Here is a 26,368-nt window from a genome sequence, read left to right as displayed (position 1 = left end):
AATGAACTTAGACTGTAAAGTACTAATGGCAACAGACTTATCAACCTTTTTTGTGCGTTTAGAGCATGCTGATATAACATGAGCTGAATCACCACAATAAAAACACAACCCATTTTTCCGCCTATAGTTTTGCCGTTCACTTCTGGACTGAATTCTATCACATTGCATTGTCTCAGGTGCCTGTTCAGAAGACACCGCCAAATGGTGCACAGGTTTGCGCTCCCGTAAACGCCGATCAATCTGAATAGCCATAGTCATAGACTCATTCAGACCCGTAGGCGCAGGGTACCCCACCATAACATCTTTAATGGCCTCAGAAAGGCCATCTCTGAATTTTGCAGCCAGAGCGCACTCATTCCACTGAGTAAGCACCGACCACCTCCGAAATTTCTGACAATATATTTCTGCTTCATCTTGCCCCTGAGAGAGAGCCAATAAAGCTTTTTCAGCCTGAATCTCTAGGTTAGGTTGCAAACTCTGAGGGAAGGGAAAAAAAAAAAAAAAAAACTTCCTCAGACTACTTTTCCTCCTACTTCAGCCAATACCACTTTTCTGGCCGGCTATACTGTCATGATCCCAATGGCAGGGGATCACAAAAGGACAAGCACACAAAAAACAGAACAAGCTCTAGGGTGATGGAAACTGAGCTGACCGCGATCCTGAACCTAATTCACAACACTAGCAGTAGCCGGGGAACGTGCCTACGATGATTCTAGACGTCTCGCGCCAGCCGAAGGACTAGCTTCCCCTATTAGAAGAAACAAAGACCTCTCTTGCCTCCAGAGAAACACCCCACAGAAATAGCAGCCCCCCACATGTAATGACGAGGAAATGACAAGAAAGCCAGGTTAAATAGGAAACTCCCATATCCTGATAGAACAGGTGGACACCAGAGACCGCAGAGAACACAAGTCACCCAGTACCATCTGTAACCACCAGAGGGAGCCCAAAAACAGAATCCACAACACTTCTGACCAAATAGATGGGATCAAAATTTTATAAATTATAGCTATTAAAGATATGGGACAGTTCTTTATTTGACTTAACCTCAAACCTCCCCTCCCCGGCCTAGTCAGTGACTTCCATGCTGACAAGACCGCTTGAAAAATGGGTTGATGATGCTCCTTTTGAGCTGGTCATAGTAAATATCTAAAAAAGGAGTCTTGTAAAGACGTATTATTGTTTTGAGTTATTTCTAGGTCCAGCCAGGCTACCTGGGAATTGTCACGAAACCAGTTTTGGCCATGCCTAATCATAGAAGCCTGGTAATAGGCCAGGATATTTGGCAAGGCAATGCCTCCCCTGCTTTTCTTTTTATAAAGAACGTCATTAGCTACCCTTGCCTTTCTGTTATTCCAAATAAAGAATTTTATTAAGTTTTGTATCTTTAGTAAGGAGGAGGAATGGATCATCAGAGGAAGGGTTTGAAATAAGTATAGAATTTTTGGCAAAATGATGGATTTCACCACCAGGACTTTACCTAATAGAGACAAGTTTAAGAATTTAAAGCGGGCAAAGTCTTTGGATATGGTTTTAGTCAGGTTGTGTATATTCGTAGGGATTAACAAGTGGAATTTATTTGTTAGTGTGATTCCTAAATACGCGATCTCTTTGTCTTCCCATAGATTAGTATGCTGTTTAATTTATTGGGTCAAGTTATGGTTGAGGCAAAAAGGTAGGATTTTAGATTTCTGAGGATTGATTTTAAAGTATGAAATTTTCGAAAAGAAGTCCAAATCTGAATTAAGGGCAGTAATTGATTTTAAAGGGTCCTTAATTGTATTAAATCCTGTAATTGAATTATTTAATCGAACCTTTTCAGCCAATGGCTCCATTGCCAGGGCAAAGAGCAAAGGTGATAAGTGGCACCCCTGTCTTGTGCCATTTGTTATGGGGAACAATTTAGAAAGATGGTTATTGGTATAAACTTTGGCATTTGGGTCTGAGTATAATGCAAAAATGGAAGATATAAATTTATCATTGAATCCGAATTTAAATAAAGTTGCTTTGAGGCAATTCCAGTTAATTCTATCAAATGCCTTTTCTGCGTCTAAGGTTACAAAAAGTGAGGGGGTTGTTGTGAATTCTGTTGTCGGGCTCCCTCCTGTGGTCATGAATGGTACTTCGGCTGGTTCTATCCATGGAATTCCTCTGGTGGCTGTGGGTGTTTCTGAGTTTCCTTCCACAGGTGTCGAGGTTAATTCGTTAGCTGGTTGCTCTATTTAACTCCACTTAGATCTTTGCTCCATGCCACCTGTCAATGTTCCAGTATTGGTCTTGTTCACTCCTGGATCGTTCTTGTGACCTGTCTTCCCAGTAGAAGCTAAGTGTCTACTTGTTTTTCTCTGGTTTGCTATTTTTCTGTCCAGCTTGCTATTTTGGTTTGTTGTCTTGCTTGCTGGAAGCTCTGGGACGCAGAGGGAGCGCCTCCGCACCGTGAGTCGGTGCGGAGGGTCTTTTTGCGCCCTCTGCGTGGTCTTTTTGTAGGTTTTTGTGCTGACCGCAAAGCTACCTTTCCTATCCTCGGTCTGTTCAGTAAGTCGGGCCTCACTTTGCTAAATCTATTTCATCTCTGTGTTTGTATTTTCATCTTTACTCACAGTCATTATATGTGGGGGCTGCCTTTTCCTTTGGGGAATTTCTCTGAGGCAAGGTAGGCTTTATTTTTCTATCTCTAGGGCTAGCTAGTTTCTTAGGCTGTGTCGTGTTGCATAGGGAGCGTTAGGAGCAATCCATGGCTATTTCTAGTGTGTGTGATAGGATTAGGGATTGCGGTCAGCAGAGTTTCCACGTCCCAGAGCTCGTCCTTTATTATCAGTAACTACCAGGTCATTCTGTGTGCTCTTAACCACCAGGTCCATTATTGTCCTGACCACCAGGTCATAACAGGGGGTATTCTTGGATTTAACTATGTTTAGTATATTTAATATCCTTCTTGTGCCATCTGAAGCCTGCCTTCCTGTGATAAACCCGATTTGGTCATCTTTAATGAGTGAGGGAAGAGAATTTTTCATTTGATCGGCTAAGATTTTGGAATAGATTTTGATATCCCCATTGATTAAGGATATAGGCCTGTAGTTTTGGACCCTGTCTGAATCCTCCTTATCTTTGGGAATCATAATTATGTGGGCTTGTAGCATTTCTCTGGGGAAGGATCCAGTTGTGGAAGTGTGATCAAATAAGGGTTTTAATTGAGGGGTGATAATGTGAGAGAAAGTCTTGAAATAGTCGTTTGTGAACCCATCCGGCCCAGGTGATTTTTGGGATTTGAGTTTATTGATGACATATGTAATTTCTTCTATTTTGAAAGGCCGATTGAAGGATACCAAATCAGAGGGCTCTAACTGTGGGATATTAACCCCTTCATGACCAGGGGATTTTTCGTTTTTCCGTGTTCGTTTTTCGCTCCCCTCCTTCCCAGAGCCATAACTTTTTTATTTTTCCGTCAATTTGGCCATGTGAGGGCTTATTTTTTGCGGGACGAGTTGTACTTTTGAACGACATCATTGGTTTTAGCATGTCGTGTACTAGAAAACGGGAAAAAAATTCCAAGTGCGGTGAAATTGCAAAAAAAGTGCAATCCCACATTGGTTTTTTGTTTGGCTTTTTTGCTAGGTTCACTAAATGCTAAAAATGACCTGCCATTATGATTCTCCAGGTCATTACGAGTTCATAGACACCAAACATGACTAGGTTATTTTTTATCTAAGTGGTGAAAAAAAATTCCAAACTTTGCTAAAAAAAAAAAAAATTGCGCCATTTTCCGATACTCGTAGCGTCTCCATTTTTCGTGATCTGGGGTCGGTTGAGGGCTTATTTTTTGCGTGCCGAGATGACGTTTTTAATGATAGCATTTCGGTGCAGATACGTTCTTTTGATCGCCCGTTATTGCATTTTAATGCAATGTCGCGGCGACCAAAAAAACGTAATTCTGGCGTTTCGAGTTTTTTTCCCGCTACGCTGTTTAGCGATCAGGTTAATACTTTTTTTTATTTGATAGATCGGGCAATTCTGAGCGCGGCGATACCAAATATGCGTAGATTTGATATTTTTTTTATTGATTTATTTTGATTGGGGCGAAAGGGGGGTGATTTAAACTTTTCTGTTTTTTTTATTTTTTTCACATTTTTTTAAACTTTTTTTTTTTATTTTTGCCATGCTTCAATAGCCTCCATGAGAGGCTAGAAGCAGGCACAAGCCGATCGGCTCTGCTACATAGCAGCGATCTGCTGATCGCTGCTATGTAGCAGAATTGCACGTGTGCTGTGAGCGCCGACCACAGGGTGGCGCTCACAGCGACGGGCAATCAGTAACCATAGAGGTCTCAAGGACCTCTATGGCTACAATGGAGACGCATCGCCGACCCCCGGACATGTGACGGGGGTCGGCGATGACGTCATTTCCGGCCGCCCGGCCGGAAGCGGTAGTTAAATGCCGCTGTCTGCGTTTGACAGCGGCATTTAACTAGTTAATAGGTGCGGGCAGATCGCGATTCTGCCCGCGCCTATTACGGGCACATGTCAGCTGTTCAAAACAGCTGACATGTCCCGGCTTTGGTGCGGGCTCACCGCGGAGCCCTGCATCAAAACAGGGGAGCCGGCATCGGACGGTATAGTACGTCCAATGCCGGTAAGGGGTTAAGGTCCGATAGGAAGGAGTTTATTGATTCCATATGTGAGGTAGGAGTTAAGGACACAGGCCAGCAGCAAGACCAATATGTGCTCTTTTTTGCGGGGACAAAATGGAGGATCCCTACAAAATGACCTCCAGTAGCTATTAGAGAAACAAACTCCATTAAGGGTGGCATGACGGCCTGACATCTTGTAGTGGGTACTGTGCAGACACTGCCACCCAGTTCTCTTCACAGATGACAGCAGGTTCAAACTGAGCTTGTGAAAGAATCTGGAGTTCCTGCGCATGTTACCTGCAATATCATTAAGCATGAGCATTTTGGCGCTGGGTCAGTGATGGTCTGAGCAGACATATCCTTGAAAGATCATGTTATATCAATGGTTTCTTGACTGCTGTTAGATAATGGAATTGAATTCTTGGATCCATTGTCAGATTTACATTGGTTCAATGGGCCCTGGGTTCCTACTGTTGCATGACAATGCCCAGCCTCCTGCCCAGTGTATAAACAGTTCCTGAATAACATTGGCATTAGCAAATGTAATTGAATGGCCTTCATGTTCCTAAACTTTAGTCCAAACTGAGAAGCTTTGTGACATTATATGTATCCAACGACGCCAAGTATCGTCACATGCTGCCCAGAAACTTACTGATGCCCTGAACCACGTCTAAGAAGAGCTTCCCCTCTCTCACAGGACACAATCTGCTGTCTCATCAGGAGTATGAATATAGAAGAATCATGCACTCCAAAATCAAAGAAAATTTTGAATATATTGTTTACAGACAATCCAGTGCTGTGTATACAAATTAGACCTTCCTCAGGGTGGCTGGAAAGAGAAGCAGTTAATGCTGGTAAATAGCGCATCAGAATTGCAACCATGTCGCTACACGTTTGGCCATACCTTTGCGGAAGGTCTAATTGACCGAAACTTCACATTTATATGCACAGCACTGCATTTTCTCTAAACAATAAATTCAAGATTTTATTTGATTTTGGAGTGCTGGATTCTTCTCTACAGTGTATATCCTACGGGGATGGACCCAATCTGAGCACACTCAAGATTTTGGAGTGCTGTACTTTCCTATATGATATATTATTATCAGTATGCCCATACATTGTCGGGAGTGCATACAGGCATGTGGGAGCCATACACTATATTGAATCACATGAGTTGTTGTGAAGAAACCAGAGTATATCTTAATTACCCAGACAGCTATGTTTTTGCAAACCAATAACTGACTTTTACCTGTATATTGGCTTGTGGATTTGTGTTTACGTCTGGTGCTTCAAGAAGACAGACTTGCAAACTGATATACCATTTAACATACTGTGTAAGTCTGTAATAGTGACTTAAGAAAGGGGAGAAGCCAGCGCTGCCTATGGTCAGAACGCAATACATAAAGTGCAAATGCCCATATTGATTTCTAACTGTTTCAAAATGAGACATTTAGCAAACAATTGTTATAGTGACTTGTACATAGTGTGTGTTTATCTTTGTTTATTGATGTGTGCTGATATGCTAATTTTGCATTGAATTCCGGATCCAGCTTGGTGACTTCTAAAGCAGAGAGGGAAAGACTGTGCAAATAGATTGAATGGTCAAGTAGTACTTCTTGATCTCATCACCATTGTTTACCGTATCTTGATGTTGGACTGAAGGACACTGGGTAATTCTAAAAATAGCTTACATGCCTTGGGTATAAAAAGACTCAGAGATCACATCATTAGGGTGGAAGTAACACAGAGCTACCAGCCAGGCATTCTGCAAACCACCCAACAGACAAGAGAAAGGACTGCAGCCAATTCATCATGGCACCATCACGAGGGACACTGATCTATGATTCTATAGGAAACAACCTAGGGGTTTTCAGCTCTGGTTGGAAGGACACAGATCTGATCCAGTGACCATCTCTGAACCATGGATATGTTTGGAGAAAGCCAAGTTTGGGACCCGCTAGTCGCCTGGTTCCATAGAGATGGTCAGATAAGCCAGGTGGTGACTCTCGTGTCAACTGGCTTTGGACCTTGTATGGACTCTATGTTCTTGGTCATCTCCCTATGCTTGTCATTACCTCTTCTCTGTGTGTGTAACACAGGTGGAATAGCGACCCTGGGAGCTCTGACATCATGTCAACTGGCTTTTGACCTTTTATAGACTCTATTGACTGTTCTCTGTCATCTCCCTATGCTTGTCGATATCTCTTCTCTGTGTGTATATCACAGGTGGAATAGTGACCCTGGGAGCTCCGATATAACATCTACCATTATCCTGGCGAGACAGTGGAAGAGTGAGACCCTGTAATGTGCATTATATTGGAGTAATTGCTGAGATTGTTCTGTTTCCCATTGTGTGTTACGGTTTAATAAAGTATTGCCACACTCTTTTACCTTAACCCTGTGTTGTCTGTGTAGTGTATAGCCCACTGGGAGATAGAGCGGGCGTTCAGTGGTATGAGCACTGGTCCATGCAGTCTTGCTAAAGACAGTCGGGCCAGGCTGCTTGGCTGCATGATTACCACCAGAGAAAACTTAGTTTGACGTTGGAGACTACAGGGAGAGCCATAACTAGTCCAGCGTGGCCGGTGGGCGACTTCCCTGTTGCCAGCTGCTGACAGGTCTCCCCTATACACGCACGCTGAGCACAATGCTTTTCCATTACGTGTGGCGTTCCAGAGTAAGGTCTTCGTCAGACCCGTGGATCTCGCTCCGAGCAGGGACTGCAGAGTACGGACGGGCCACGGGTGGCCTCATCTCTATGGCACTGTCACACTCGGCCAGTCCGTGATCACATCGAGATCCACCGTCTGCACGAGCCCACCACCATGCCAGGCTACCACTGTGTAACTAAGCTCTACTTCATGCTGCCCATGGTTTGAGCTGCCTGGATCTGGTGACGGGCTCCCTTTAAATGCCCCAGCTATGGAGCCGGCACGTCACCATGTCCACCATCTGCCCGCAGCAGTTTCTCTGTCCCAGCTCCAACATCAGTTGACAAAATAACGAGCAATCAAGAAGAAATAAAACTAATCTATGCAAATCAGCCCCGACAAGAGGAGACCAAACAGGTAACGTCAAGGCCGGACGTGACGTAGAAGAAAGCGAGCGTCCCATCGGAAGTGATGTCATTGTGAAAGTGCTCTATCACCACCCATTCTCTTGACGTCTCCACTTCCACGTATCTCTTGTGTGTGTCCCGGTGTGGTGTGCGGCTTCCCCGTGGGGAAGGAGGAGGATCGGGGTCATGGCGGTGGTGTCCGGAGCGGGGGGCGGCGGAGCAGCGGCGCCCGGTAATGTACGAGAGGGGGCCCGTGTAGCCGTGCTCTGCCTTCTCTGGTACTCGGTGAGCTCTGGCGGCAACGTGGTGAACAAGATCATCCTGAACGGCTTCCCGTACCCTGTGACTGTGTCCCTGTTCCATATCCTGGCTATCTGCTGCTTCCTGCCCCCGATGCTCCGTGCGTGGGGGGTCCCGCACACCCAGCTGCCCGCCCGGTACTATCGCTGGTACATTATCCCGCTGGCGTTCGGAAAGTACTTCGCCTCAGTGTCCGCGCATTTCAGCATCTGGAAAGTGCCCGTGTCCTATGCGCACACTGGTGAGTAGTGCCTGCTGCCCCTGGTAGTCCTGGCTGTGCCACCCTCTGTGCCACCCTCTAGGACTGCATTACTGCTGCCCCTGGTAGTACTGGCTGTGCCACCCTCTAGGACTGCATTACTGCTGCCCCTGGTAGTACTGGCTGTGCCACCCTCTAGGACTGCATTACTGCTGCCCCTGGTAGTACTGGCCGTGTGACCCTCTAGGACTGCATTACTGCTGCCCCTGGTAGTACTGGCCGTGTGACCCTCTAGGACTGCATTACTGCTGCCCCTGGTAGTACTGGCCGTGTGACCCTCTAGGACTGCATTACTGCTGCCCCTGGTAGTACTGGCTGTGCCACCCTCTAGGACTGCATTACTGCTGCCCCTGGTAGTACTGGCTGTGCCACCCTCTAGGACTGCATTACTGCTGCCCCTGGTAGTACTGGCTGTGCCACCCTCTAGGACTGCATTACTGCTGCCCCTGGTAGTACTGGCCGTGTGACCCTCTAGGACTGCATTACTGCTGCCCCTGGTAGTACTGGCCGTGTGACCCTCTAGGACTGCATTACTGCTGCCCCTGGTAGTACTGGCCGTGTGACCCTCTAGGACTGCATTACTGCTGCCCCTGGTAGTACTGGCTGTGCCACCCTCTAGGACTGCATTACTGCTGCCCCTGGTAGTACTGGCCGTGCGACTCTCTAGGACTGCATTACTGCTGCCCCTGGTAGTCCTGGCTGTGCCACTCTCTAGGACTGCATTACTGCTGCCCCTGGTAGTCCTGGCTGTGCCACCCTCTAGGACTGTATTACTGCTGCCCCTGGTAGTCCTGGCTGTGCCACCCTCTAGGACTGCATTACTGCTGCCCCTGGTAGTCCTGGCTGTGCCACCCTCTAGGACTGTATTACTGCTGCCCCTGGTAGTCCTGGCTGTGCCACCCTCTAGGACTGTATTACTGCTGCCCCTGGTAGTACTGGCCGTGCGACTCTCTAGGACTGCATTACTGCTGCCCCTGGTAGTACTGGCCGTGTGACCCTCTAGGACTGTATTACTGCTGCCCCTGGTAGTACTGGCCGTGCGACTCTCTAGGACTGCATTACTGCTGCCCCTGGTAGTCCTGGCTGTGCCACCCTCTGTGCCACCCTCTAGGACTGCATTACTGCTGCCCCTGGTAGTACTGGCTGTGCCACCCTCTAGGACTGCATTACTGCTGCCCCTGGTAGTACTGGCTGTGCCACCCTCTAGGACTGCATTACTGCTGCCCCTGGTAGTACTGGCCGTGTGACCCTCTAGGACTGCATTACTGCTGCCCCTGGTAGTACTGGCCGTGTGACCCTCTAGGACTGCATTACTGCTGCCCCTGGTAGTACTGGCCGTGTGACCCTCTAGGACTGCATTACTGCTGCCCCTGGTAGTACTGGCCGTGCGACTCTCTAGGACTGCATTACTGCTGCCCCTGGTAGTCCTGGCTGTGCCACTCTCTAGGACTGCATTACTGCTGCCCCTGGTAGTCCTGGCTGTGCCACCCTCTAGGACTGTATTACTGCTGCCCCTGGTAGTCCTGGCTGTGCCACCCTCTAGGACTGCATTACTGCTGCCCCTGGTAGTCCTGGCTGTGCCACCCTCTAGGACTGTATTACTGCTGCCCCTGGTAGTCCTGGCTGTGCCACCCTCTAGGACTGTATTACTGCTGCCCCTGGTAGTACTGGCCGTGCGACTCTCTAGGACTGCATTACTGCTGCCCCTGGTAGTACTGGCCGTGTGACCCTCTAGGACTGTATTACTGCTGCCCCTGGTAGTACTGGCCGTGCGACTCTCTAGGACTGCATTACTGCTGCCCCTGGTAGTACTGGCCGTGTGACCCTCTAGGACTGCATTACTGCTGCCCCTGGTAGTCCTGGCTGTGCCACCCTCTAGGACTGCATTACTGCTGCCCCTGGTAGTACTGGCCGTGTGACCCTCTAGGACTGCATTACTGCTGCCCCTGGTAGTACTGGCCGTGCGACTCTCTAGGACTGCATTACTGCTGCCCCTGGTAGTCCTGGCTGTGCCACTCTCTAGGACTGCATTACTGCTGCCCCTGGTAGTCCTGGCTGTGCCACCCTCTAGGACTGTATTACTGCTGCCCCTGGTAGTCCTGGCTGTGCCACCCTCTAGGACTGCATTACTGCTGCCCCTGGTAGTCCTGGCTGTGCCACCCTCTAGGACTGTATTACTGCTGCCCCTGGTAGTACTGGCCGTGCGACTCTCTAGGACTGCATTACTGCTGCCCCTGGTAGTACTGGCCGTGTGACCCTCTAGGACTGTATTACTGCTGCCCCTGGTAGTACTGGCCGTGCCACCCTCTAGGACTGCATTACTGCTGCCCCTGATAGTACTGGCTGTGCCACCCTCTAGGACTGCATTACTGCTGCCCCTGATAGTGCTGGGCCGTGCCACCCTCTAGGACTGCATTACTGCTGCCCCTGATAGTACTGGCTGTGCCACCCTCTAGGACTGCATTACTGCTGCCCCTGGTAGTACTGGCCGTGTGACCCTCTAGGACTGCATTACTGCTGCCCCTGGTAGTACTGGCTGTGCCACCCTCTAGGACTGCATTACTGCTGCCCCTGGTAGTACTGGCCGTGTGACCCTCTAGGACTGCATTACTGCTGCCCCTGGTAGTACTGGCCGTGCGACTCTCTAGGACTGCATTACTGCTGCCCCTGGTAGTCCTGGCTGTGCCACTCTCTAGGACTGCATTACTGCTGCCCCTGGTAGTCCTGGCTGTGCCACCCTCTAGGACTGTATTACTGCTGCCCCTGGTAGTCCTGGCTGTGCCACCCTCTAGGACTGCATTACTGCTGCCCCTGGTAGTCCTGGCTGTGCCACCCTCTAGGACTGTATTACTGCTGCCCCTGGTAGTACTGGCTGTGCCACCATCTAGGACTGCATTACTGCTGCCCCTGATAGTACTGGCTGTGCCACCCTCTAGGACTGCATTACTGCTGCCGCTGATAGTACTGGCTGTGCCACCCTCTAGGACTGCAGGGGCAGCAGTAATGCAGTCCTAGAGGGTGGCACAGCCAGTACTGTCAGGGGCAGCAGTAATGCAGTCCTAGATGGTGGCACAGCCAGCACTATCAGGGGCAGCAGTAATGATAGTACTGGCCGTGCCACCCTCTAGGACTGCATTACTGCTGCCCCTGGTAGTACTGGCCGTGCCACCCTCTAGGACTGCATTACTGCTGCCCCTGGTAGTACTGGCCGTGTGACCCTCTAGGACTGCATTACTGCTGCCCCTGGTAGTACTGGCCGTGCGACTCTCTAGGACTGCATTACTGCTGCCCCTGGTAGTCCTGGCTGTGCCACCCTCTAGGACTGCATTACTGCTGCCCCTGGTAGTACTGGCCGTGCGACTCTCTAGGACTGCATTACTGCTGCCCCTGGTAGTCCTGGCTGTGCCACCCTCTAGGACTGTATTACTGCTGCCCCTGGTAGTCCTGGCTGTGCCACCCTCTAGGACTGCATTACTGCTGCCCCTGGTAGTCCTGGCTGTGCCACCCTCTAGGACTGTATTACTGCTGCCCCTGGTAGTACTGGCCGTGCGACTCTCTAGGACTGCATTACTGCTGCCCCTGGTAGTACTGGCCGTGTGACCCTCTAGGACTGTATTACTGCTGCCCCTGGTAGTACTGGCCGTGCCACCCTCTAGGACTGCATTACTGCTGCCCCTGATAGTACTGGCTGTGCCACCCTCTAGGACTGCATTACTGCTGCCCCTGATAGTGCTGGGCCGTGCCACCCTCTAGGACTGCATTACTGCTGCCCCTGATAGTACTGGCTGTGCCACCCTCTAGGACTGCATTACTGCTGCCCCTGATAGTGCTGGCCGTGCCACCCTCTAGGACTGCATTACTGCTGCCCCTGGTAGTACTGGCCGTGTGACCCTCTAGGACTGCATTACTGCTGCCCCTGGTAGTACTGGCTGTGCCACCCTCTAGGACTGCATTACTGCTGCCCCTGGTAGTACTGGCCGTGTGACCCTCTAGGACTGCATTACTGCTGCCCCTGGTAGTACTGGCCGTGTGACCCTCTAGGACTGCATTACTGCTGCCCCTGGTAGTACTGGCCGTGCGACTCTCTAGGACTGCATTACTGCTGCCCCTGGTAGTCCTGGCTGTGCCACCCTCTAGGACTGCATTACTGCTGCCCCTGGTAGTACTGGCCGTGTGACCCTCTAGGACTGCATTACTGCTGCCCCTGGTAGTACTGGCCGTGCGACTCTCTAGGACTGCATTACTGCTGCCCCTGGTAGTCCTGGCTGTGCCACCCTCTAGGACTGTATTACTGCTGCCCCTGGTAGTCCTGGCTGTGCCACCCTCCAGGACTGCATTACTGCTGCCCCTGGTAGTCCTGGCTGTGCCACCCTCTAGGACTGTATTACTGCTGCCCCTGGTAGTACTGGCCGTGCGACTCTCTAGGACTGCATTACTGCTGCCCCTGGTAGTACTGGCCGTGTGACCCTCTAGGACTGTATTACTGCTGCCCCTGGTAGTACTGGCCGTGCCACCCTCTAGGACTGCATTACTGCTGCCCCTGATAGTACTGGCTGTGCCACCCTCTAGGACTGCATTACTGCTGCCCCTGATAGTGCTGGGCCGTGCCACCCTCTAGGACTGCATTACTGCTGCCCCTGATAGTACTGGCTGTGCCACCCTCTAGGACTGCATTACTGCTGCCCCTGATAGTGCTGGCCGTGCCACCCTCTAGGACTGCATTACTGCTGCCCCTGGTAGTACTGGCCGTGTGACCCTCTAGGACTGCATTACTGCTGCCCCTGGTAGTACTGGCTGTGTGACCCTCTAGGACTGCATTACTGCTGCCCCTGGTAGTACTGGCCGTGTGACCCTCTAGGACTGCATTACTGCTGCCCCTGGTAGTACTGGCCGTGTGACCCTCTAGGACTGCATTACTGCTGCCCCTGGTAGTACTGGCCGTGTGACCCTCTAGGACTCCATTACTGCTGCCCCTGGTAGTACTGGCTGTGCCACCCTCTAGGACTGCCAAATATCCCTAACGGGAAGCTCGTACCTCTCTGAGTATAAGAATCCTAGACTTGGTGGCTGGCTCTTGGTAGATCCCCCTACTGTAATTACCTGTTCACAGCAGAAGGTCCTACTTCAGTGTAGGTTGACGAGTCAGCTCTTTCTCACTTCTCCGGTTATAATTACTGTAATCCCATATGCTCAATGTGAGGGTGATATGTCCCCTCTCCGGAGTTGTCTTTATGGATTTTACAATTTTTCTCTAGAACAGTTCATACTTGTGACCCTCATGTATTCTTTGCATCTACAGCATCCATGTTTACTGCATTACCCTGTGCACAAGTCTGAATATGTTGGAGCAGCTCTGCATGTAGTAACTTCTTGTGCACCTGTGAGTTGGTAGTAAGCTTCCCACAAGGCGTTCATTGGAAAATGTAGTGTTGGTTTAGTGGATGTACAGTCCCAGGCTGAGGACTGCCCTACGGCTGTTTGTTTAGTTAAGGAGGTAAAGTGCTATGATACCGTAACTGCGGCTGTACACACAGGCAGACTCCTCATTGTGGTGGGTGACACTTGTACCTATGTAGTGACATTGCCGGAGCACCCACACATCTATGGGGCGGCAGGAGCCCTGCGTCTGGTCTGTGATTACACTGACACATGGATGTGTGCATGCGGACTATGGCTAGACTATCATGTGGCAGATTGATTGCAGAGAATTCTCCTCTTTTTAAATGAACGTACCTTGTTGAAACCCATGCGCTTGCCAACTTCCTTTACGTGTATGGAGGGATTTTCAGTCCAGGAAATACCTGTATTTCCTGTGTGTGACTATCCATTTGGGGTTAGAACTACAATTTTGGAAACTTCTCAGTATATGTACTATACTAAGATTACAGCAGATGGCATGATGTCCGAAGCTCGAGCCGCCAACGGCGGGCCACCAGCAGGACGATTGTGAGCCACAGCCGGGCAGTACTTGGCCAAGCCTTACCCTGTTTGGGAGTGTTTGATTTTTCCCTAAGTGGCAGCATTGCTTTCTAATTACTGATAGATTTCAGCTGGTGTCATGGCTTTCCATGGCTTTTGCAGCCCTCTTTCCTCATATGTTTAATACTTTTTCCTGTGTCATTTCTCATTATTACACATAATTTATGGACATCTATGGTATGATCTCTTTGCCAGTGTGGATTGGATGGGTTTTTACTGACATCTGGTGAGAATTCCATGTGAATAGCACCTTTAGAAATATATTTTACTTAGAAAATTGGTGACCTGTTCAATAGTTCTTTCATCCCCTGTATGTGTACGTGGCTTTAAAGGGGTTGTCTGGTCCAAAGAGGTAGGCCTGTAGTCACTCTATTCGTCAGTTTCAGACCCAGTAGCGGTGGGTATGTATGTATTATAGTATGTATGTATTATACATACTCCCGGCCAGGGGGTTTGGCCTCCCTCTCCATACACTTCTATGGAGTGAGGCTGCATCACTAGATGGGGTGCGGCCTCGGCTCAATACAAGTTTATGGACCAAGGCCAAGCCCACTGGGAGTTTGTATAATTCATACACCTCCTCCAGTCCCGGGTCTGATACCGGCGAATCCTCGCAGTGCTCACTGCCTGCACTGGGGGGAATCAGATGTCTGCAGTCACACAAATTGTTTGCAGACTTATCAGTTTGGACCGGACAACCCCTTTAATTGGTCATTAAGGACTGAAAGCCATTTCAGGTAAGTAGTAGTGTACTGCACCATGAGGTCTGCACCATGAGGTCTGCATCCTGGAACGCTAATTTCCACATCCGGCAACCTAATGCTGTTTGACCGTCCAGATAAGGCCTTACCGTCTCTTCATTTTCAGGCTGTCTCAGATGTCTTGTTCAGAAGCCTGTGCTACTTCTGGTATGTGAATGCTAAATGGGCCTGTATAATGATACATTAGCTTTAGTTCACTGCTTTCTTACTGATGTTTGTGGAGGTGTTCATCAGAAGGATTTCCTGCCATTCTCCTAGTGGATGCCACTGTATTGGCCCGCTATGCCGCTTATAGCCTCACATGGTAATGAAACATATAGGCTAAGATCACACAGGGCATTAGTGCATTTTTTTGCTTATTTTCAGCTGCTTTTTCCAGTACCAGCAAAGCCTATGACATTTCAGAAATCTCATGCACACACTGTATTTTTTTCTTGTTTGATCAGTATTTTGTGCTCTGCAGCGTTTTTTGGACATAGAGCATGTCACTTCTTTCAGGGCTTTTGCTGCATTTTTTCACCCATTGACTTGAATGGATGGTGAAAAAAACGCAGGTATCCTTATTTGTTGCCTTTTTGCTGCTGAAAATCCAAGGACGTTAGCATGGACAAAGAGAAAAAAAAGCAACAAAAGTGCACCTAAACCTACGTTTTTGACGCAGCTTCTTTCCTGCCAAGAAGATCAGGTGTTGCTGCAGCAGAAACCCCCTGTAGGAAATGACTGCGTTCCTGGGTGCAGCGTCTGGGACGCCGGTCTCCCACTTTCCTCTGACCGTTGTGTATACAGGCCATGGCTAGTGGTGCCGGGTGCTGTGCACTTAGCCAACCACCTCACTTTCCCAACCAGTGAGTTCCATTGGTCACTGTGCTCACCAATGCAATTATAAGCCGTCTAATAATGCTAAAGCTGGTCATGAATGTGTGATCAATGCATCAGGGACTGTTAACCCCTTCACGACACTTGAAGTATAAATGTCATACAAGGGAAGGACTTCCCCAATGAAGTATATATACACGTCATGGGGATCACGTGCGCACAGGAGCTCTGTAAGTGCAGTGCTTTATAACCGCGATCAGACTGCTGACTCTGAAAGTCCCATGGAGGATATGTTTTTTTTTTTTTTTTTTTAATAATCGCAAAATGATAAAAAAATAAAAATATATTTTACCCATAAATATTTTTATGTAAGAAAAGTACACATTTGGGATTGACGTGTCCAAAACAAACCGACCCATAAAACTGTCACAATAGTTAACCCCTTCAGTGGACACTGTAAAAAAAAATAAAAAAGAGGCAAAAAACTACGCTTTATCATCAAACTGACAAACAAAAAGTTGAATAAAACACAATTAAAAGGCAACTGTAAGTAAAAATGGAACCTCTGAAAACTCCATCTTGTCCCGCAAAACACAAGCTGCCATACAGCTCCATCAGCGGAAAAAATAAAACCTATAGCTCTCAGAATAAAGCGATGTCAAAATAATAATTTTTTCTATAAAATACCATAGGTTTATTGTGTAAACACACCAAAACATAAATGTTATAGCTGTAATCGTACTGACCCAAAGAACAAAGCTGCCTTACCAATTTTACCACACACAGAATGGCATAGAAAAAAAAAATTCCTGTAATGTTGGTTTTTGTTTATTATGACTAGAAAGTGATCAAAAAAAAGTTAACCAAAAATGGTACCACTGAACAAGGCGACCACTTGTCCTGCAAAAAAAAGCCTTCATATGACTGTGCAGAAATAAAAATAATTATTGCTTTCAAAATATGGTGATGCAAAAAATAATATTTTTTGCGAAAAAAGCATCTTTTTGTGTGTGACAGCAGCCAAACATAAAAAATATAAATCTGGTATCGCTGTAATCGCACCGACCTGAAGAATAACATTGCTTAATCACTTATACCGCACGAGGAACGGCGTAATAAATAAATAAACAATTCTTGACCTTCTGTTGATTTATTTATTCTGCCTTGCAAAGATTGCAGTAATCTCGGCGCACATTTATCCTGCGCTCTGCGCTGAGCATTTACATCGGGGTTTCCGTGTCAATCTCTGAAATACATGATTCAGACGAACTGAAGATTCCCTGTAATGAGTGAGATGCAGGCACTGTGGACACTGTGTGGCTTGTCATCCAGCGACATCCGTCTTTTTAAAGGGAACCTGTCACCGCGTTTTTTGAGATTGAGCTATAAATACTGTTAAATAGGGCCTGCGCTGTGCGTTACTATAGTGTATGTAGTGTACCCTGATTCCCCATGTATGCTGAGAAATACATTACCAAAGTCGCCGTTTTCGCATATCAATCAGGCTGGTCTGGTCAGGTGGGCGTGTTCACAGCGCTCTTTTCTTCCCCAGCTTTCCGTTGGTGGCGTAGTGGTGTGCGCATGTCCAAGGTCCGAATTCCCTGCACCCACGTGAAGACACAGTGCGCGATCTGCGCTGTCATCCCTTTCATTGGTGCGGGCGGCCATCTTCCTGGGGCCGCGCGTGCGCAGATGGAGTGCTCTGCTGCACGGGGCTTCAGGAAAATGGCCGCGGGATGCCGCGCGTGCGCACAAGAGATCGCGGCGGCCATTTTCCCAAAGCCGAGATTAACTTGCATAAAAGTATGCTTCACAAGAGTTTTATGAGCCCTTTAACAGGACAACACTAAACAGAGATCAGACTGAGTCCAGAGTAACTCTTCTGCCTCATTATAGTGAATGGATTGGGCAGGTGTATCATCCTGAGATATAGATTAAAGGTATAATGTAAGTGCTCAGCGTAGCGCACAGGATAACTATGATCCCTAACTTAATGTAAAATGTTCCTAATAAAAGCTCCAACTCAATCCACAAAAAATGCAAGTCCCCACCCAGATCTGTCATCTGTAACGGATATATTGGGGGCTTCCACGTTACTGGTAGCACAAAGGCTCTAGAAAAGTGAAATGGCTCCTCGCCCTACCCCCCCCCCCCAAAAGAAATTCGACAAATTCTTCGCTCCCAAATCCAAATGCCCCCTCCCTTCTGAGTCCCACAGTGTACCTAAGCCACATTTAGCATCCACATGTTTGGCAATTCTGAAGTGATGAGAGCCCGCCTAACTTACGGTGCATGTTTCTAGAACCATGAGCTGGGCACTATAAAGTACTGGTCACTACAATAGCAGACTTGCAATTTTCGCTCTGTAACATCCACTGCTGCTTGTTTCTGGAAAACACCCATGGAGTCAAAATCATCACAGCACCTGTAGATAAATTCCCAAAGGGGTATCATTTCTAAAATGGGATCATTTGAGGGGGGATTCTGCTCTTCTAGCACTTAGGAGCTCTGTACATGGAATCCACAAACTATTCTAGGAAAATCTGTGCTCCAGGAGGCAATTAGCACTCCGTCTCTCCCCTGTCTGTGTGGCTAAGCAGTACTGTACAGCCACATATGGGGTAATGCCTCGTGGGTTGAAGAGGTTCAAGAGTAACTGCCAATTAAATGGTTTTTTTTTCCAGAAATTAATAGTACATAAGATATATTACACAGTTTCTTATTGGGGAGATCTGCTTCTTTCATGCTATGTTACATTGATTATTTGATGCTGTGTATTTAAAAAAAAAAATCCAAGTAACCTAGCGTATGTTGCATATAGGTGCAGGAATTCTGCAACCTGAAAAGCTGATTGTGGGAACGTAGGCTTACACTATGGAGTGAGGATTTACATTCCGAATTCTCATTCCTGAGCACTGATGTTCCCACTACTGAGATAGGAGACGCTGGGCCCCGCTGCTCTACGTAGACTGTCATCAGCAGTAACGGCCATCTCCTAGCTCAGTAAGGTAAATATGTCTTCACCGATTACAGAATGTTACCTGATCACCGAGAATTTTGAAAATGACTGACCGGTCCTGGCAGGAAAAATAGATTTCCCTGGTAACATCTATTATTACAAAGTTCTATATTTTCACGTGTACTACTTATCTATGAAATAAAAATGTGAATGACGGTTACACCGTAAATACCTGGGGACGGAAGGCCTGAACAGCTTTCCAATGATCCAAACTGTCTTGGTAAAGAATAAAAAAAAAAATTTCCAACTGTTTCACATTCAGGGTGTCAGTCTGTGTTCTATGTATGGCTGGCTGTAGGCTGGGGCTACATGGTGACACTTGGTTGTATGCAAGAAAGTTCATGCTGCATGTCTGCAGTCTGAGTGTTTCCATTACTCTCAAGGGAAAAATCAAGACAGCGGGGCTCTCCGTACCAGCGCCTCATGGTGTCCGAACACTATTGACCTTCGAATTATACCCCATATCTGATCTGGTTGATGGCGTTATTTTACATGACAGGTTACATTAAAGATGTACATGAGCTGTTCAAATCTATGATCTGCATAAGAATCTGCCTCCAGAGATTATTATATATGAAGGGGGAGTTACCGGTGTGATGTCATGGTTCTCATTGTGATGTGTAATGGTTCCCAGTGCGATGTGTAAGGCTGTGTGCACACGTTCAGGATTTTTCTTTTTTTTTTTTTCACGGTTTTTCGCTACAAAAACACGATAAAACCATGAAAATCGTGCATACAATAAGCATCCTATTGTTAGAATGCAATCCGCATTTTTTGTGCACATGTTGCGTTTTTTTCCGCGGCAGAATCGCATTTTGTGGAAAAAAACGCAGCATGCTCATTCTTTGTGTGGAATCGCTGGGATTCCGCACACATATAGGAATGCATTGATCCGCTTACTTTCCACATGAGGTTATGCCCACCATGCGGGAAGTAAGCGGATCATGTGCGGTTGGTATCCAGGGTGGAGGAGAGGAAGGAGACTCTCCTCCAGGCCCTGGGAACCATATACCTATATAAAAAAATAAATAAAAATAAAATAAAAAATCATGATATTCTCTTACGTTCCCGGTAATTCCTTGCGAAAATGACCTAGCCAGACCGCTATGTCATCTGGGGTCATTGCCGCAATGCATTATTGGGAATGGACCGTCGCGACGAGCAGGAAGACTGCCTGGAACGCCGGAAGGTGAGAATATCACGATTTTTTATTTTTTATTTTTAGCATTCTATCTTTTTTCCTATTGATGCTGCATAGGCAGCATCATTAGTAAAAAGTTGGTCACACTTGTCAAACACTATGGCTACTTTCACACTAGCGTCAGACTCGGCCCGTCAGAGCGTTGGGCCGAGGTACCGACGCTAGCAGTGAATGCGCCGCACAACGGGGGCAGCAGATGCATTTTTCCAGCGCATCCGCTGCCCCATTGTGAGGTGTGGGGAGGTGGGGGCGGAGTTCCGGCCGCGCATGCGCGGTCGGAAATGGCGGACCGTCTGCAGCAAAAAACGTTACATGTAACGTTTTTTGCTCCTGGCAGTCCGCCACAACACGGCGTCAATGCGTCGCAATGCGTTGCTAATGTTAGTCTATGGGGCAAAAACGCATCCTGCAGACAACTTTGCAGGATGCGTTTTTTCCCATAAATGACGCATTGCGACGTATTGAAAAAAAAAACGCTAGTGTGAAAGTAGCCTATGTTTGACAAGTGTGACCAACCTGTCAATTAGTTTTCCAAGTGATGCTACGGATCACTTGGAAAACACTAGCATTCTGAAAGCTAATTACGCTTGTAAAACGCTAGTGTTTAGCGGGAAAAAGCATGCCATTTCCGCATGTGATATAGATATACCCACGGCAGGAGTTGCGGAATTTCCGCGGAAATTTCCACGGCAATTATGCAACGTGTGCACACAGCCTATTGGTTGCCGGTGTGATGTGTCATGGTTGCCGGTTGTGATGTGTAATGGCCACGCTGTGCTCTCCTGATCTCCCTGCAGAGCTGTGTGTGATTGTACCTGACACATCTGCAGCTTCAGTCTCACAGGCAGACGGTGGTATAATATTGTTACAATACAGCAGAGCTGTGAGAGCTGCAGCTGCTAGCGTGTTTGTAAGGAGACAAAATTAAAGGGATACCTGTTATCCCCCCCAGGCGTTTGTAATTAAAAGAGCCACTTTGTGCAGCACTAATGCTGCATTCTGACAACGTGGCTCTCTTAGTTCGGGTCCCGGGCACTGCTGAAATATCGTTTTTGAAATTTGTCCCTCATACCGTAAAATTGTCCCGGGGGCAGGTCTTTCCCCCCCCCGAATCCAGACGCCTCACAGCAGTCACTCAAGGCCTCTGCGCGGCGCCTCCTCTTCCTTCACTAGCGTCCCCAGGGTGACAGGTCCACTCTTCTGTGTTAGTTACATGTCTCATACTGGTAACTCCTCCTTTTATATAAAAAATTATCTCTGGAGGCAGATTCTCATGCAGATCAGTGCTCCGCCCATAGATCTGAACAGCTCATGTACATGTAAGAAAAACATGTGGCTTTCTGTAGTATAAAACATCGGACCACATATACCAAGGTATAATTTTATTCTGCTTCCTATGACCTGAATGCCTATATATGGTTTAGGAGGATTGACCTTATAGACAGATTTTCTCTGAGCAGTTTTGACCTGCTTGTCAAATGGGTATTTTGGCTTCAGAAAAAAACAAAAAAAAACACTGCATTACTCACCCTCCGTGGGTCTAGTGCTAAATCAAATCTCCATCATTGTTCCCTATGTCCATTATTATGTGCAGTGCTGCCATCATGTAGACAGCACTTCAGCCAAGTGCTCCCACTACTCAGAGCTGCAGAGTTCACTGGCTGCATTGCTGTCTACATGTCAGCATTGCAGATAATGATGGAATATATATATATATATAATTTCTACTATATAATTGTCTAAGGGTCACTTCCGTCTGTCTTTCTGTCTGTCTGTCATGGATATTAATTGGTCGCGGCCTCTGTCTGTCTGTCATGGAAATCCAAGTCGCTGATTAGTCGTGGCAAAACAGCCATGACCAATCAGCGATGGGCACAGTCCGGAAGAAAATGGCCGCTCCGTACTCCCCGTAGTCACTGCCCGGCGCCCGCATACTCCCCTCCGGTCATTGCTCACACAGGGTTAATGCCAGCGGTAACGGACCGCGTTATGCCGCGGGTAACGCACTCCGTAACCGCTGCTATTAACCCTGTGTCTCCCCAACTTTTTACTATTGATGCTGCCTATGCGACATCAATAGTAAAAAAAAATGTAATGTTAAAAATAATTAAAACAAAAAACCTGCTATTCTCACCCTCCGTAGTCCGCCGAGCCGCATGCGCCTGCCGCCATCTTCCGTTCCCGGCGATGCATTGTGAAATTACCCAGAAGACTTAGCGGTCTCGTGAGACCGCTAAGTCATCTGAGTAATTTCGCAATGCATCCTGGGAACGGAAGATGGCGGCAGCTGTGCGTGTATCGCCGGAGCTTCGGTGGATCCCAGGGGGTGAGTATATAACTATTTTTTATTTTAATTATTTTTTTTTAACAGGGATATGGTGCCCACACTGCTATACACTACGTGGGCTGTGTTAGATACTGCGTGGCTGCTATATACTACCTGGCCAGTGTTATAAACTATGTGGGCTGTGTTCTATACTGCGTGGGCTGTGCTATATATTACGTGGCCACTGTTATACACTGCGTGGCTGCTATATACTACATAGGCAGTGTTATATACTATGTGGGCTGTGTTCTATACTGCGTGGGCTGTGCTATATATTACGTGGCCAGTGTTATATACTACGTGGCTGCTATATACTACATAGGCAGTGTTATATACTATGTGGGCTGTGTTCTATACTGCGTGGGCTGTGCTATATATTACGTGGCCAGTGTTATATACTGCGTGGCTGTTGTATAACACTTCCCACGCAGTATATAACACAGCCACGCAGTATATACTGCGTGGGAAGTGTTATATACTACGTGGCTGCTATGTACTGCGTGGGCAGTGTTATATACTACGTGGCTGCTATATACTGCATGGCCAGTGTTATATACTGCGTGGCCAGTGTTATATACTGCGTAGCTGCTATATACTGCGTGGGCTGTGTTATATATTGCGTGGCCTGTATTAACGCATCGGGTATTCTACAATATGTATATAGCAGTCACATAGTATATAGCACAGGCCACGTAGTATTTGTCTGCTATATACTACATGGCTCCTATATACTACATGGCCTGGGCTATATGCTATGTGGCTGCTATATACATTCATAAATACATATCATAGAACACCCGATGCGTAAGAATCGGGCCACCATCTAGTAAATATATATATATATATATATATATATATATACATATACATATATATATATATACATATATATATATATATATATATATATATATATATATATATATATATATATATATATATATATATATATATATATATATATATATATATATATATATATACACATATATATATATATACACACTGTCCATTTATCACACACATTGCTAAGACCACAGAAGTTGCTCAGGTAGTGCAGCTCATCCAGGATGGCACATCAATGCAAGCTGTGTCTAGAAAGATAACTGTCTGTTTATGGAGCAGATACCATAAGACAGGCCAGTACACCAGGAGACTTGGGAGGGCAATAACCTAGCACCAGGACCGCTACCACCTCCTTTGTGCAAGGAGGAGCAGTGCCGGAGCCCTGCAAAATGACCTCCAGCAGGCCACTAACATCCATGTATCTGCTCAAACTGTCAGAAACAGACTCTTTGAGGGCCTGACATCCACAAGTGGGTGTTGTGCTTACAGCCCAACACCGTACAGGGGGATTGGCATTTGCCAAAGAACGCCAAGTTTGGCAGATTAGACTATGGCGCCCTGTGATCTTGACGAATGAGAGCAGGTTCACACTGATCACATGTGACAGTCTGGCAATACCCGTGGAGAATGTTCTGCTGCCTGCAAGATACTCCAGCATTACTGGTTTGGCAGTGGGTCAGTAATGGTGTGGGAAGGCATTTCTTTGGAGGGCCGCACAGCCCTCCATGTGCTAGCCAGAGGTAACCTGACTGCCATGAGGTAGCGGGATGAGATCCTCAGACCCATTGTGCCACCAGATGCAGTGTGCCCTGGGTTCTTTCTGATGCATGACAATGCTAGGCCTCATGTGGCTGAAGTGTCAGCAGTTCCTTCAAGATTAATGCATTGATGTTGGGGACTGGCTTGCACGTTCCCCAGACCTGAATCCAATCGATCACGTCTGGGACATCTTGTCTTGCTCCATGTTGCACCACAGACTGTCCTAGAATTGACTGATACTTTAATCTAGGTCTGGGAGAAGATCCCCCTGTAGAACATCCACTGAGCTCTTCAGGAGCATGCCCAGGCATTGTAAGGAGGTCATTCACATGTATTCCTAACATAGATTTGTCTTAAGCCTTGTTTAATTTGTCAGCCTTGGGGAAGGCCAGGGGAATCGTGCCATTTTTTTCATGCAAAGCAAGAATTTACAAGCCACAAAGACCATTTGTAGGCCAAACTGTTGTTGTTCTCTCACTGTCTATACTCTTGTAATCCTTCTATATTATTTCAAAACACTCTTTTTCGGTGATTCCTTTGTATCTCTGTTCATACTGCACCCACACACAAATGATACACCATTTGAAAGGTAAACTTGCCCCCTTCAGCAAGAAAATAGCTGAACAAACCACACATGCACGATGTTATCACAAAATACAGTTTAAACATTAATTTTCCTTAACCTGCAGTAAGGAAAAACAACCTGCAGGTGGCACCACACTACCCCAAAGCACACTAATACAAAGCTGAAACAAATCCTAACATTTGCCTTGGGGGCTTTCCAGCTTGCCGATCTCCTTGCCCAGCCGATTTCAGTTAGGTACATATAAAATATTTGCTACATATGTGGAAGTAGAATAAAAGTAAATCTTTGCCTGTTTAAGACTTCAGCTTTCAAATGGAAGATATAAATGAATGCAGCCTAAAAGGCACCGGACAGGAGGAGAAGGAGACTCTCCTTCAGGCCCTGGGATCCATATTACTGTAAAAAACAAACAAAAAACAAACAAATAAAAATAAATAGGGATATACTTACCTTCCGATGGCCCCTGAGTCCTCCCGCCTCTCAGCAGTGCACGCGGTGGCTTCCGTTCCTAGGGATGCATTGCGCGAATCACCTGAGATGACATCGTGGTCACGCGACCGTGACATCACAAAGGTCCTTTGCGCAAAGCATCCCTCGGAACGGAACGTACCGGGAGCGCCGCTGAGATCGGGGGCTGTCGAATGGTGAGAATAACCATATTTTATATTTTTTTAAATTATTTTTAACATTATATCTTTTACTATTGATGCTGCATAGGCACTATGCTTGACAACTGTGACCAACCTGTCAATCACTTTTCCAAGCGATGCTTCAGACTGCTTGGGAAAGCGAAAGCATTCTGCAAAAGCTAAAAACACTTGTAAAACGCTTGTGTTTTGCTGGAAAACGCATGTGAATTCCGCATACGTTTTACCCGAGGCAGGGAGTTGCGGAAATACGGAGATTTCCACAGCATTTCTGCAACATGGGCACATAGCCTAAGGTTGCAGCTTATTGGTGACCTGGAGTCACCTCTGGTTCCAAGTAAAAAACTGCAGCATTGACATAACTCAGACTGCACATTGTTTCCCGATGGGAAAGATTGTTGGAAATAACCTTGGAAAAAAGAGAGAAAAAAAAAAAAAGTAAACTGCAGATACTACTTTTTTTTATTTTTTTTTTAAAGTTATATTACCAATTATTATAGAATGGTGTAAATACGCTCAGTTATGGGGTCAATTCTCCTTTATCATTTTTACTGTCAAAGTGGCACTGCTGTACAGGGAGTTGCACCATTCACATACATAGGGCTGTGCTGCACTTCCTTACACTGCAGATAGATGGCAGTGCTGCTGTGGAGGGGAAATAATGCTGCTGCCCCTGTTTTGCAAGGTCCTGACAACCAGACCCCTTCTGTTCAGTGAGTAAAATACCATTATGTTTAATGTTGGGGGATCTCCGCTAGGCTGGAATTACACACAACGTATAAAAAATCGGTCTGTTTTACACAGACGAGAATCGGAGAAATATTCCCTGATCTGTATGTCATCCGTGTGCAGTGCGAGGATGCGATTTTCTCGCATGTAAGCATCCGTGTGACATCCGTATGGCGAGATTTTCTCGCCGTCTTGCAAAATGGACATATAATGGATCCATGAGCTCAAATAGTCGTGAAAACATATACGGTATACAGTCTATAGATCTATCTATAGTCTATCTATCTATCTATCTATCTAGATCTAGATAGATAGATATCAGTGAGACCCATAACTGTGTGTTCATCATCTCATTGAATACATTTACATTTGACCAGCTTGATTGTCCTGAAATTGCCTGCACCCCCAACAACCAATGTGCGAAAATTTCACACTGGCCAACTAATAGATGTAAT

The 26,368-nt window shown here is 46.8% G+C and overlaps 1 protein-coding gene across 1 annotated transcript in view; it reads left to right on the top strand.

Moving 5' to 3' along the window:
* The first annotated feature begins 7,745 nt into the window (after positions 1 to 7,745).
* The window catches only part of SLC35E1 (solute carrier family 35 member E1), a 36,176-nt gene continuing 17,553 nt past the window's right edge, over positions 7,746 to 26,368 (top strand). Inside the window, exon 1 of the mRNA XM_069767743.1 lies at positions 7,746 to 8,226. Coding sequence (XP_069623844.1) covers positions 7,872 to 8,226 — 355 coding nt within the window. The 5' untranslated portion in view covers positions 7,746 to 7,871. The remainder of the gene's footprint in view (positions 8,227 to 26,368) is intronic.

The sequence above is a fragment of the Ranitomeya imitator genome, chromosome 1 (genome assembly GCF_032444005.1).
Source record: "Ranitomeya imitator isolate aRanImi1 chromosome 1, aRanImi1.pri, whole genome shotgun sequence".
NCBI classification, from domain to species: Eukaryota; Metazoa; Chordata; class Amphibia; order Anura; family Dendrobatidae; genus Ranitomeya; species Ranitomeya imitator.
Note: the sequence above shows the minus strand (reverse complement) of the source record. Positions and strands in the feature narration are given on the sequence as shown.